General features: G+C 44.4%; 1 protein-coding gene across 2 annotated transcripts in view; it reads left to right on the top strand.

Annotated features, from left to right (window-relative positions):
- Positions 1–15,015, top strand: part of MED27 (mediator complex subunit 27) — a 218,208-nt gene that overhangs the window by 135,615 nt on the left and 67,578 nt on the right. For both annotated transcript variants that reach the window (XM_043469913.1, XM_043469912.1), the window contains exon 4: positions 3,540–3,633. In XM_043469913.1, the coding sequence (XP_043325848.1) occupies positions 3,540–3,633 (94 nt within the window). The remainder of the gene's footprint in view (positions 1–3,539; positions 3,634–15,015) is intronic.

The following is a 15,015-nucleotide window of genomic DNA, read 5'->3' as shown; positions in this document are numbered from 1 at the left end:
GATAGTCTTTTATGTGTTTGCAGAAAGCCTTAGAGTTCAAAGGAAGTATCTGTGTGTGGCTTCACAAGGCTCAAGACTGAAGCGGGGTGTTGGGTGAAGGCCCTGGTCAGTGGGTTGCAAGCATCCCAGGAGTCTGGCAGTGAGGGGGGCTGCCTTGTGAGCTGTGCTCCAGGGTTGCTGACTTAAGCAGACCACCTCTTGGAGATGCCGTTACATCCCTAGATTGACAGGGACATTGAGTAAGAGGACCTCTGGGGCCCCAGTGTGAATTCTCTGATTAAAGACACTTACAGGAGGAGGCCACGCTCCTTGAAGAAAATCAGGAGAGAACAAGGTTTATAGGGCTTCAGAGATGAACGTTAGGAACCTGAGAACAGCATGATTGTTTCTGATGAAGCAGAGATGTTGGAGTAGTTGAGACTGAAACTTGGTCCTGAGGAAGGCTGTGGAAACCCTGAGAAGGAACCGTCAGATGCACAAAGGAGATTGAATCAGAAACCATTGAGAGTCTGACTGTAACTGGGGGGGCAGGACAGGGAAACGAAATTCTCTCAATTGCTTAAGGATTCATTTTCTACCTGAAAATACTGAATCTATGAATCACACCTTGATCTGAACCTGTGATTTCTAGGAGTTTATGTTTCTAAAAGCCTGGTTCTTGGCCCAGCCAGCCAGCTGACGGGCTGCGTGCTTCATGGAGGGAGAACCAAGCAGCTCTCTGTTTTCGAAAGGCCTCTGTAATGTAAATAGGAACAGCAATCTTTCCAAGTTATTACCCTGTTAACAGGTTGACAGATATGTGCAAATTGTGACTCACTGCTCAATTTGGCACTAAATTAATGTCGTTCCGCACCACGTCTGCTCAAGTGTAAACTAGTCACCGCTGCTGTGTTAGTGCTTGCTTGCCTGTATTCCAAAGGTAAAAATTAAAGTAATTCGATCCTGCCGCGGAGCGGAGTAGAGCATATGGTGGCGTGTGGGAGGGCGGGGAGCGCGCTGTTCCTACCTGTGCTGGCCCTTCACGCCCAGCCCTGCACGCGCTGGCGTGGCTGGCGGGGCACACTGGCCGGGGGGTGCTGCCAGAACAGCCCCCAGCCCCGGCAGGAAGAAAATGTCATCTCCTCAGCCTCCAGCTTTTTAACTTGCCGTTCCAAACTTTCCTTATTTCTGTCAAGTCACTAGTGGAGGATTTGTGGTTTGACGGTTGGGTCTACTTGAAAATGAAATGTTTTGCTTCTTTGCTTCTAGGATTTAGACATTGTTTTCCTCAGTGAAAGATGCAGCTGACTTTTTCTATTTTTGACAAATACATAATGTCACCTGTGAAAAGGAAATTTGCATCTCCTTTATGTTAGGCACAGGAAGGAAAATCAGTCTCCTTGAAATGCATTTGTGCTTAATAAAATCTTTGGATCGAGCTTGCTGAGCTTTATCTGAGATCACTGGTTGGAGAGGGAACAAAAAAATACCGCCCCAGACCTCCCTACTTCCCTGTGTCCACATTAGGTATTTCTCCTAGGAACTCTTTTTCTCCCTCCACGGCCTTCCTTTGCAAGTAAAGAGTTCACATATAAAGGATTCCAGAAATGGCCAGAAACATTTATCATCTGCCCTTTCAGAACTCTGGCTCCTGCTGAAAGCAAGTCAGGTAGTTGGCTTAGTATCCTGAAAGTCTACACCCTGAACTTGGTTCTGGAATCATCACCTAGCCTACCTATCCCCCTGAGTTCAGCCTACTAGAGACACAAGTGTTCTAGAAAGTAGTCCCTTCAAGGTGAACGGTACATGGGAGAGCAGATTAGGATACCTTTGTGCTGAAGTTCTGCTTGTTCATTTGCATCCTGCTGTCCAGAGCTATGATGGCTATTGATTGAGGATTCGTTCAGAAGGCATTGCCAATCCCCCTTCCCATTAGCATATACTTAGCAATGACCTCCATCCACACAGGACAGCAGGTTTTTGCTTCCTGCTGAGTCTGAAAGAACCGAGTTTAAACCATACACATAGAGTTAGCAAAGAAGTATGTAAATGCAGAGATGTTTCCAGTGACCTGGTGTCAACTTTTGACATGAATCTTGCCACGTGTCTTCCACCATCTCCAGAAACAGGAGACAGTAATGAAAAATGAGTTCATTTCCTCCTCCTGTGTTCTCATGGATCCTGGGCAGACTGTCCAGCGTCACCTTGTCCTGGCCCAGCTCTGGGCTGGGCCGAAGACATGTGTGCCCCCTGCCACAGGAAGCCCCTCCCTCCAGCCAGGCCCCTCTGCCGTACCATCCCGACAGTGAACTCAAGCTCCACCGCCACCTCGTTGAAACACCACTTCTTTATTGAGGTCCAGGCCACAGTCTGCATCGATTTAATGTATTTGTTTCCTCTGTGGGCTCCTGGGATACGGGCAGAGCCTGCTTCTGACCCACAGCTGTATCTCTGTCACCCCAGCAAGGCCCAAGGAGGGCATTCATAAACCATCTTCAATGGCAAAAAAAAAAAAGAGATAAAGGTTCCATTTGGGCCAGAAAAACAGAAGACTGCCTTTCAGAGGGATGTTTCCAGAAAAAAAAATGGCAACTGATAGATTGTCTGATATGTTTGACCATAGTGAGAGAAGTTTTAGAGTCAGGTAGGGAGTTTAAGGGAAAAATTTGTAATAGGTACAGAGAAAACTAATCGAGTAAAAATCCAATAAAACAAAACAAACAAAAAACTGTAAATAAATGTACCCATGAGCCACTGTGTGGCTCATTTATTAAAAACAGGCAGATGGGATGTCTCTGACAGTCCAGGGGTTGAGACTTTGCCTTCCAAAGCAGGGAGCCATGGAGTTTAAGATAGCCTGCCTGCCTCGTTCGAGAAAAACCAAAACATAAAGCAGAAACAATACTGTAACAAATTCAATAAAGCCCTTAAAAAAATAAGCAAATATTTTAGAACGTGAACAATAAATACTGATTTAAGCAAAAATTGTGATGTAATTTGAATTCGTTAGCCTCAAACCCGAAAAATGGGAATGACTTCAGGTATTTAAAACAGAAGGAATTTAATCCAGAGAATTGACTGTTGAAGTGATTGAGATGAGAAGGAAGCAGGACGCAAGAAGCAAGCAGAGGTGAGCAAAACAGGAAGCCACTCCACCCCTAAACCAGGGGACAGAGGGAGGGGCCCCTGTCAGTGGAGCCCAGCGGCCAGGAAGGTGGCGGGATTAAATTCTGATCTATAGAGGAAAGCCACAACGTCATACCTTAAAGTGAAAGACCAAGAACTGGCATTAAAAACACATCATGTGGAAATATGGAGGTAAATAGCAAAAGAAATTACTAAAAAAAAAAAAAAAAGGATGGTTCTGGAAAGCAAGAGGAGGAACTAGGGAGTCATATTTTTGCTAAAAAAAAAAAAGGCCTCATATATCCCACTGGCCTTCTTAAAAATGTATTTCACTAATGAATACCTAAACTGAGAAGAGAAGCCTCTAGTACACTGTAGATTTGTATCTCTTGGACTGGGGCTCCAGCTCTTACATATGTGTTTCTTCCTCTCAGATACGTTGACGACGTGATCAGCCGCATCGACCGGATGTTCCCTGAAATGACCATCCACTTGTCCAGACCCAATGGAACATCCGCCATGCTTCTGGTAAGTTCTGTCTGACCTGTTTGTAGGGACATGTGCACATTCCTGTGTTGTCGGAGCTCGGGAATGGAAATTCAGTTGCAGTTTGATGGTGAAGAGTGTGTTTCTTCTCTTTACTGGCATTCTCTAGGTTAAAAATTCTGGATGTGGATTCATTGCTTTTGAATGAAATCCCAGAGCCCACCTAAGAGTTACTCAGACAGGAAGTACAGTGTGAGACTCCATCACCTGTCAGTTCATGGGTTTTGGTGAATCTCTTTTGTAGTATCCCAAAGACAATGGAAATGCTCACCTGTTGGATCTTGCTGATAAAAACAGCCTCTTAAAACAGAAACAGGTTTTACAGGAAATCATTTATAAAGTTCATTCCGTATTTGAAGCAGGTGTCTGGGACCTTATCACTGACGGTTTCTGATTTTGTTGTTTCTGATGTGACTCTGCTCTGAGCAAGTTGATCCCGTGACCTCACCACTGATGTGTATATTTGCATAAATTCACCAAAGACAGGTGTGTTTGAGACTTCAGTGGTGAGATGATTTTCTGGTGCTCTGTGTCCTAATACACAGTTGAAGAGCACAGATACTGAGGAGCCTCCACGTTCGCAGAAAAGGAGAATCAACTGAGTAAGAGCAAGGTTTTTGGCGGCCATCATGGAGGCAGGCTTCAGGATTGCGTGCTTTCTACGTCTGGCCAGCACTGCTGCTCTGTGGCCTAATGTAAATTTCCTGGACTCGAGCATTTTACTTTTGTGAACTTTTACAAATATCCAGTCACCCAGGATGAGTGAGTATTCACTCAGTCCATTTACCTGAAGAGGGCAGACTTATTGTGTGTGCAAATAACTTTGTTTGTGGCTGTGCTGGGTCTTCATTGCTGGGCAGGCTTCTCTCTAGGTCAGTGTACTGGCTTCTCGTTGCAGTGACTCCCCTTATTACAGAGCCCAGGCTTTAGGGCACGAGGGCTTCGGTAGCTGTGGTGCATGGGCTGAATTGCTCCAAGGCGTGTGGGATCTTCCAGATAGGGATTGGAGCCGTGTCTCCTGCACCGACAGGTGGATTCTTCACCACTGAGCCACCAGGGAAGCCTCTCTCTTAAGAGGGGGAAAGACATAGCATTGTTAAATGGGTGGGATTTCGTGTGAGAAAAAATTAAGTGACATTCATCTGGGTGACATGCTACTTTTCTTTAAAATTTTTCCAGTTAAAAAATACAGTGAATGAGATAACATGGTGTTCTTTCACTAGAAAAAGAAAACAATTTGTACCTGTCTACAAAACATACGGTATTTTCTGCCCCCTGTTAAACGTACAGATTGTCTACGTGTTAAGATCCTCTAGACCCAGCGGCTGAAACATAAATGCTGCTTCCAGGATGCTTGACAGGGACCAAAGAGTTAATGAAGATAAAAACGAAATCATCTGCAGCGAGATAGGTCTGCTCAGATTATTTCTGGGTCGTTGGGCTTCCATTTCCTGATGAAGGTAGGAATTTGGCATTGATGGGAATGAGCAGAGAGAACAGGATTCTGGGTAAACAGGGTTAAGATATTAGAGTTATTTCCACGTGAGAGAGTGGGCGTTTATTTCACAATGACCTGTCAGCCTCATCTGCTTTCTCACCAAGCTTCTGTTTTAATAGGCTGATGAGAGTTCAGGGGCTCGAGTCAAGGGCAGAATTCTATTTTATATACACCATTTTGACTGCCATGAGTGGCTAATTCAGATCACTGTGCATCTGGCCAGCTAGCTGTCATCTTCCCCAGTTGACATGGGAATTCACACGAGGTGGAGCCTATTTATAGGAAGAGCAGTGGGTGATCTGATTTGGAATCAATCACCAGGTGGATCATACTTTTAACATCATGGCTTTATTTGGCTTTTACTTTTAAAAGATGGTATTTTATTAGATGGCAGGTTTCTGGTCCACTGCTGCCACACACGTCTCTGAGGTCAAAGGGAATTTTCACCGGAGCGGAGAGCAGGACTGGGGGCGGCCACCTCCCCTCCTATGCTTGCTAGTCGCCTCTTCCCTGTAGCCGGTGGAAGAGGTGTGGGGCCTGTGCTGTAGGCCGTGGGGAACCGCTGCATGAAGTTCAGGCAAGAGTTAAAAGCTGTTTTCTGGAGCTTCTTCTGAAATGAGTTGTGTGAATCCGGGAGGCAGGTACCCTGAAAGTTTTGGGGGGCAAGTGAGACTGATAGGGAGGCCAGCCAGCCTTCCATGAGTACAAACAACAGAGACCTGCTCTGATGAACTTAGATACGAGAAGCATTGCCTTTTGTCTTTGTTTTGCTCTTTACTGATGCTGGCTGGTCACAGACATGAAGAACTGCTCTGCCAGGAAGAACAGAAAGCAGGATGGCTCCAGGGGTGTCAGGAGCAGGACCGCGTCCCTTTGGGACCCCGTGGCCCGAGTGATTGGGCATCAGCTGCCTGCCGTCCTTTCATCCATGCCTGTGCTCATACATCCCGGGAGATCACTCCCACTGGCCTAACCTGGGGTTCCTCCCCCTCGGAGGGGGTGGCGGTGATCCTGCCTTGGTAGGCCCCCAGAACCACTGTGGAGTGGAGGGGGCCATGTCCCCCCGGGGAAGAGAGTCGGGGCAAGAAAGCAGCAGTCGCTGACACAGTGAGTGTCCCCTGTCCCTGAGGAGCCTGGGTTTACCTGTCCTCCTCTCCTCTCACCCTCATCGTGCCCTCGAGGGAGGCGGCACTGATCGTTTTCATTTTACAGGTGAGGAACCCGAGGTGGTGATTTCTCCAGGGCCAGGACCCTGTTCCGAAGCCTCCAGGATGCTCCTTGCTCCCGTCCCTGATTGTAGGTCATGGTGGTGCTGAGTGAGATTTGGACAACCAGGGGACTTCCCTGGTGGTCCAGTGGTTAAGACTCCGAGCTTGCACTGCAGGGGGCACAGATTCATTCCTGGTCAAGGAACTAAGATCCCACATGCTGCACAGTGTGGCCAAAAAAAAAAAAGATTTGGATAACCAGAATTACCAGACAGGTAATTTTTCCTTATTATTTTGTAAGTCGTGTCATGTGTATGTTAGTTATAAAGTCTAATGTTGAACGCCTGAGCTCACATCCAACCTAAGAAGCAGAGTATAACCAATGTGCTCTTCTCAACCCCCACCCCTCTCCACAAAATCGCCACCATCCTGATAATCGTCTCCTCTTCCTTTTCTAAGTGTGAGTTACCACATGGACATGTATTCCCGGGTAACGTATCATTGAGTTCTGTTGAATTTTGAACTTTGTAAGAACAGTATTGTACTGTGTGATTGTTTCTAAGATGCAGCTGTGTTGGTGGTTGTATGTGACAGTCTGATCATCTTCTTGGTTGTGTGATAGTTCAGTCTGTGACCATACGCACTTTATTCTTTCTCCCATCACTGTGTGTTTGGGTGGTTTCTGGTTTTGCTTTTTAAATAATGGTAGTGTGAGGACTTCCCTGGTGGTGCACTGGGTAGGATTCTGCCCACCGATGCAAGGGACACAGGTTCGATCCCTTTTCTGGAAAGATCCCACATGTTATGGAGCAGCTGAGCCCGTGTACTGCAACTACTGATGCCTGCACGCTCTAGGGCCCACGAGCCACAACTGATGCATGCCCCAGAGCCAGCACGTCACAACTACTGAGCCTCAGTGCTGCAACTACTGAAGCCTGCACGCCACAGCTACTGAGCCTCAGTGCTGCAGCTACTGAAGCCTATGCGCCTTGCTCCACAACAAGAGAAGCCACTGCAATGAGAAGCCCACACAACACAGAGAAGGGTAGCCCCCATTCTCCGCAGCTAGAGAGAGCCCGCACGCGGCACCGAAGACCCAGTGCAGCCAGAAATAAATAAATAGAGCCATGTGTACGTGTCAAAAAAAAAAATAATAATAATAATGGTGGCACGAGCATTCTTGTACATACGCCGGAATATACTTTTAAGGTTTATCCCAAGCCACTGAGCCAGTGGGGTCCCTGTCCAGCGGAGAAAGGGGCATGTTGGGAGCACTGGAGTAGATAGTTTTTTCCAAAAGTCACACAACCTGTAAAATATAGCGGCGTGCTGCCCACTCTGCTGTACATAGTAGCCCAGAAATGACTAGTTAATAGCCTGGCCTCCATGATCAGCGTGTTCCCCTGATTTTGTCATCAGTATAGATCTCTTCTGGCTTTGGTAGGTGAGTGCAGAGGGCCTTTGGGATTTGTGTGTGTGTGTGTGTGTGCACGCATGGGGAAATGGCATAAAGTCACTGAACTCTAGAGCATTCCGTGAACAAGAGGCAGGCTTGGTTTCCTCCTTCAGCAGGCAGTCCCTGCCAAGAAGCAGCAGGGTGCCTTAGATCTACAAACATGGGTTCCTGGGATTCCCTACCTGTCATCAGTAGCTTCTTCACAGTGTAGAAGGAGAAAGGAAAAAATGAGGACTGTATATAGACTGATGTCTCTGTGAGCCTGGGGTCACCAACTGCAGCCTGGACAGCCCAGTCATGGCTAAAGTGAAGTCTAAGATTTCAGCCTTTTACATAAGCCTTAACTGCTGTGGCCAGCTCTGTTTGGGGGCTGTGTATAGAAATGGGTTGTTTTCAGGCAATTTGGGATCAATCTGGCTCCTCTAAAAGCTCAACCTGCCTTTCCTTGTCCTGGAGGCATCAGGTTTCAGAGCCTGTGACACTTAGGAGCAGTCTCCTGTGGGCCTGGGCTGTGTGCTTGACCTGGAAGCCCAGGCACATACCTGCTTCTGCTGATTGACCCACGGGAAGCAGGGGCACAGGAGACAGGGTGGAGGAGAGAGAGGGGACAGACGGGCAGAGTCAGTGTTCGCTGTGTGACTCCACTAGTGACACAGCAAAGCATCTTTCTCTTCTGGGTGTGTCAGCCTCTCCCCACAGCTGCAAGGGGGACCTGTTGCTTAGTGGAGAGGGAACAGGCCTCAGTACTAGCCTGCTTCCGGAACTCTCTGGGCAGTTATCATATGAACTGCTCCTGGCGTCTCTGTGAGCCTGGGGTCACCGACTGGAGCCTGGACAGCCCAGTCGTGGCTAATGTGAAGTCTAAGCTTTCAGCCTCTTACGTAAGCCTTAACTGCTGTGGCCAGCTCTGTTCGGGGGCTGCTTCGTGTTGTGTAAGTTAATAACTCATGATATAATAAATCCTGCTTCCGTTCTTTGAAGAGATGAGCTCAGTCATCCAAAAATAAATCTAGCTCTGTTGATATTTAGTTTCAGTTAATCTACCGCCTAACATCCCATTATTAATTTCTTCAAACAGTCAAAATATTGTAAGAGCTTAACTGAGTCAGACTAGAACAAGCAGCTGGCTCCTTTCGGCATTTAAAATATTAATCCACAACATTTTACTGATCCACTAGGTATGAAAATGTAAGAGAAGAAGAAAAAAATGAACCTTCAGCCAGCCATGATATTTGAAACATACCTTAATGTCTTATAAATTAATCTTTCTTTATATGTTATATGGTTTGCAGCAGATAAAACTCATTTATCAGTCTCTTTAATGTACATTTTTACCAACCCTCAATTTCTTTAGCATATTCGTGTCTTGTTTTTGAATGTTACATCTGTTTTAAACCAAGAGACTCATCATCTCATTTCACTGTATCCCAAGCTCTCTGAGCTGGGAAAGACCGTTGAATAGCTAAACTGCTTAACTGTTCTGGGCATTGATTTTTCTGCTGGGTTCAGTAGTTCTCAAACTTCAGAGGCTCAGGAGTCACCAGTGTAGTTTGTGGACAACCCATATTCCTGGCAGGATGCCCGAAAATTCTGATTCAGTGGCTCTGGGGTAGAGCCCCAAGGCCACACTCCCCACCCGTGTCGGGTCATCTTGGAGCTCATTTCAAACGGCATGATGTTAAACCATGGTGCCCTTGGAGTGCCAATGAAGGTGGGCCTTTTGGGTAAGTCCCAGATCCAGCGTCAGGCTCTTTTGTGAGTTGGTTGCTGAAGCATTTGTGTATTTGTTCAGTAACCTGAGCAGCAGGAGAGGAGGGCATAGTACTGGGTCCTGTTCAGCACTGATCACCATCCCTGCTCTCAGGGCACATGCATTGCACGCGTGGGTGGGAGACCAGCCAGGCGTTGTATAATATGCTGGCTGCGGGGGCCTGGGGGAGAACAGGACACGGGGTGGAGAGAGACAGAGGGCGTGGTGTGGGGAGCAGAAACAGACAAAACTACAAAAACGGGGGCAAGCGAGGCGAGCCGGGAGTGGGGCCCAGGAGAGGCAGCACAGCACAAAGACCTGAGCCCAGGCCCCTGGGCCTGTCCAGATCACACCCAGGAGGCTAGGCGGCTGGAGTGCGGGGAGCGAGGGGAGGCAGGGAGGAGGTGAGACGTGGTCACACACTGTGGGTATGGCGGGGCAGGAGACTTTCTAAGTTTTAACTTCAGGTTAAATCAGTCATAATCCTTAATTGATGATCACACTGTCATCGTTGATCCAGACATGGCTCATTTATATTTATTTATTTAATAATATAGTAACTATTTGTAAATCTACCACCCAGCCTCAGAGCTAGAACATTATCTGCAACCTTCACCCCTGTGAAGGTCCCTCTGCCCACCACACCCACCTCTGTCCTGTAGGAACTGTTATCCCTTCGTTTTTGGTCATTCTCTTTCCTTTTTTGAGGGAGGGTTTAACACAAATATATGTTTTTTATCTATATATAACGTATTCTTTTTTTTTGGTCTGCCTGGGGTCTTAGTTGCACCCTGCAGGGCATTTTGCTGCGGTGCACACACTTTAGTTGTGGCATGCAGGCTTCGTTGCTCTGCAGCGTGTGGAATATTAGTTCCCTGACCAGAGATCGAACCTGAGTGTGGCAGATTTTCATAATTTTTTAATTTGAGTGAATATTAGTCAATCTCTCTTCCTTTATGTTTGAAAATGTTCACACTCAGAAGTGTTATAAATGGTTATTTAAATTTAGGTCTCTCCACATATCCTCCAAAGAGTACGGAAAAGCAGAAACAAATAAAACTACAAAACCACCCCTTAAACATGACCAAGAGACCAAGAATGCCCACACTCCAAATTATGTGTAAATAAAAAGCAAGCACATCCTAGTGAGCTGTCTCTTGCACACCTGTTAACTTTCGCTGAGGGAAAAATGTATCCTCTAGAAGAGTACATACGTATGATGGCATTACATGACATTTTAGGATGGACCAAAACAAGGTGAATACAAATCAGAACTGTGTGTGTGCGTGTGAGCCCATCCCCTCACCGGGAGGGATGGGGGCAGACACGGATTGGGACGGGCGTGAGGAAATGGTGGTGGTGGTGAGAGCGTTCTGCATCTTGATGACGTGATTTCTGTGACTGTGTGACGTTGCCAGAGCTCAGAGAACGGTGCTTTCTAAAGGTTTATGCACTTTATTGGAGGTAAATTTTACCTCAAAAGATGCTGTTTAAACTAACTCTAAGCTGCCTAATGTCATGCTTGCTTTAGTGTTTAGGGATTAACTGTACTAATGTCTGCAACTTTCAAACTCTTCCAAAAATTAAATAAGTGGACGGACAGATGAGTATATATGTTAGAACAAAATGATAACAGTTGTGGAATCTAGGTCATGAGGATACAGGTACTCATTCTAAGACTCAATTTTTGCGATATTTAAAGTTCTTCATAATAAAATGTTAAAGGAAAAAAATACTTCAACTAAAGAGATCCCACCCCCAAGGAAACAAACACCACAAAGCAGAAGGAAGCTGTTTAACACAGACAGCACTCTAAACTGGTTTTAACATCCTCAAGCATTTGGAGAGGCAAAAAGACAAATCCTTATATCAGGAATTCAGAAATTAAAAGTAGAAACAGGCAAAAAGATGAAGAAATGAAATGGATTCACTATGCTCAGGAAAAATGATAAAATTATCTCAGAAATTGACTAAATTTCAAGATGCTCAAGGAAAAATAGATTCACATGAGATTTAATAAAGGGCATTGAAGAAAGGCTGAGAAACAACCAAGAGAGTAAAAATAAGGTAAAGAACAAAGTAGAAGGGTTCAGAGAGAAAGTGGTTCAAATGAAACTAGACAAAGAAGAAACAACATGTACGTAATTGGAGTCCGTGAAGAAGGAAAAGGAAATAATGGAACAGAACCAATATGTAAACCTGTAATCTAAGAAAAATTCCTACAAATGAAAAGTCTAAATTTGCACATTGAAATGTCTCACTGTGTACTTAGGAAAACTGACCAACAGCAATCAAGTCTGAGATGTAGTCTTCTAATGCTAGCTGACTTTAAAGATGAAGAACAAATCCTCAAGGCTTATGTTCCAAGCAAAAAAAAAAAAAAAAAATACAAGGCAGAAGATTTAAACTGGCGTCAAATGTCTTGAAAACAATATCCAAAGCAATACATTGACAGAGCAGCATTTTCAAAGAAATCATGAATCAAAGACAAATATGTCTTTCAAGTATTGAAGAAAAACCATTTTAAACACACAAGAATTCTGTCCATTAGCCAGTCTCAAGGAGTCTTCCAGAGAATGAGATTCATGCCACAAAGAGATGAATGAGAAAACTTCAGCCTAAGGACCAAGAGTGAGTGTGTAATATATTTAATTGTTGAGATAAGATGAAAACAAAGGTCATGATGAGGCCAAAGTATTAATATATAAATGTTATGTGTTCTAATACAGTAGAAGTAATCTAAGCAAAAAGTGAGGTAAGGGTTAAAGATAAAAGTACAATGAACTCTTTGATTGTTAAACATGTGATAGGTAAGACTTAAAGGATCCCATTAAAATTGACAAAATGCTAAAATGGTATCTAAGAAAAGGGGAATCTAAGGGTATTAAAATGTTATAGGTACAAAGATAAGCATGAGAACAAATATACAAACATTCCTAAATACAAACAGAATATACAGTGGAGAAAAGATAGTCTCTTCCATTAGTGGTTCTGAGAAAACTGGACAACTATATGTAAAAAGAATGAAATTCGAACACTTCCTAACACCATACATAAAAATAAGCTTAAATACAATCACTCAAACAGTGAGTGAGCAAGCAAAGAAAACGTCACTTAGAGAAAAAGCAGCGTTATAAATATGAGGCACATAGTAACTGTAGTGTCGTGTGATTCAAATTGAGACCACATGTATCAGTCATATCAGTAAATGTGAACAAACATAATACAGTCATTAAAGATTTCATTCTAGTTGATATTAAAGTTCATATGTAAAAGAAGCATGCAAGAAAGAATGGAAAAGCACAAAAGCTACCAGGGAACTTACCCTGTCAGACATTGAAGCGTACTCTAAAGCCTCTATAATTAAAACTGTATGGTGCTGACTCATGGGTAGACAAACAGGCTGGTAGAAGAGAATATAAGTAGATTCTACTTCTAGAATCAAATCGACCTTATGGACTGTAGCCCGCCAGACTCCTCTGTCCATGGAATTCTCCAGGCAGGAATACTGGAGTGGGTAGCCATTCCCTTCTCCAGGGGATCATCCCGACTCAGGGATGGAACCCAGGTCTCTCTCCTATGTTGCAGGCAGATTCTTTACTGTCTGAGCCACCAGGGAAGCCCGAAGTAGATTCAATTACGTAAACATTTAGTGTGTGATAAAGATACTCCTAAAATCAGTAGGACCTCTACGTAAAAAGGAAAAAACCCAACGTAACAAAGTCTGAAGACAGCCGACTTGCTGGGACATGTGTCATAGATACAGGGCTAGTATACCTAAGATCACTGTTTTTTAACTCTTACAAAGAGTAAAAAGACCAAAAATGGAATAGAAAATGAGGAAAAGAGACAGTCCCCTGAAAAGGTATAAAAATGGTACTTAAACATTTGAAAAGATGTTCAACCGTACCCATAATTAAAGAAATGCAAATTAAAACTGCACTGAGGTATGGTTTCTCACCTACCAGATTTGCAGAAATTAAAAAGTATAACAGCACATTCTGTTGGTGAACCTGTGAGGAGACAGCCACCATCGTACACTGCTGGTGGGAATGCAAATTTGTCCAGCCACTTTGGAGGGGATTTGGCAACATGTGATACAACAACGTATGCATTTGCCTTCTGACCCAGCAGTGCTACTAGGAATTTACCCTGAAGACCCACCTCCAACAGTGTGAAAATATGCATGTGCACAGGATTATTAATTGCAGCTTGTTTGTAGTTGCAAAATACTGGAAATCACTGTAATACCTGTGCAGAGGAAAGGGATTGAACAAATACAGCTGCACAATGAAGCCACACTGTTTCTTTTTTTCATCTTAAAAAAAAGAATGAGAAAGACCTTTATGACTCATTTGAACTGATTTCTAGGGTACATTAAGAGAAAAAAATCAAAGTGTAAGAGGATCCTTAATATGCTTCCTCTTTTGTAAGAAAGGAGATTAAGAAAAAAAAAAACCTCTTATCTTATTTGTAGAGGAGACAAACAGAAAAGATGGTCAACTGGAAGCCAATTGATTAGCTCGAGGTGGGTGGCAGTAGGGTAGGATGGATGTGTGCAGGGAGGGGCGTTTCTCTGAGAACCTCGTTTTATATGGTTTTGACTTTTAGAACCATGGTAATGTTTCACATATGCAAAAGATAAATAATCGGCCAGAGTGGATTTTTTTTTTTGAGGAAATAATAGAAATAATAAACTTAACTATATTTCAAATGAATTATGTAATCGCACTTTGGGGGAGGGATGGAGATTGAACCCTGATAACCTTTGAACACAGCATCGTGACTGCAGATCCTTAGACCAAGGATTGTTAGGCCTTGTGAAGAAATACTGAAACTCTTGGTAGTCTGCCAGTTTTTCAGAGAGGGTATGGGTTAACAATTCTGGAGCCGCTTTGTGTGTATTCTTGGATTGAGCAAATAAGGAAATCAATTGCAGATAATGGAAACCAAATTTCTCCCGTTTGCAGAGGGACATTATAAAAAAAAAGAAAAAGGAAAATGCTAGAATAAGCCCTTGGTATTGGATTGAAACCAGAAGTATCAGTGTGAACTAATTGTTTTGAATATGTACATACAGGTAGATCTAGAAAGAGATTACAAATGTGTGCACACATACCCCTGAGCATGTGTGTCCCACTGTCTACTGACATCTACAAGCGTGGAGACTCTGGGAACCATGAGTGAATCTCTTGTCCCTGTCTTAGTTTCTAAGCGTCGTTCTCACTAATAAGAACCAGGCTCCTTGGAGAAATGGCTGCTTCCAAGACAGGGACAGAGAAAGGACAGGGTGAACCAGAATATCTCCTCGGGCCAAAGCCAGGCAAGTGCTCACAGAAGGATGGGGGCATGGGCCGTGGACACAGATGCCAGTTTGGCTCCTGGGGGCCACGCCTGGGCCTGTTGAGCGCGAAGGTAGATGTGATGGTCATGGGTTACAGTCCTCAGAAGC

This window comes from Cervus canadensis, chromosome 5 (genome assembly GCF_019320065.1).
Source record: "Cervus canadensis isolate Bull #8, Minnesota chromosome 5, ASM1932006v1, whole genome shotgun sequence".
NCBI classification, from domain to species: Eukaryota; Metazoa; Chordata; class Mammalia; order Artiodactyla; family Cervidae; genus Cervus; species Cervus canadensis.
The sequence above is the reverse complement of the archived record's forward strand: the minus strand, read 5'-3'. Positions and strand labels throughout refer to the sequence as shown.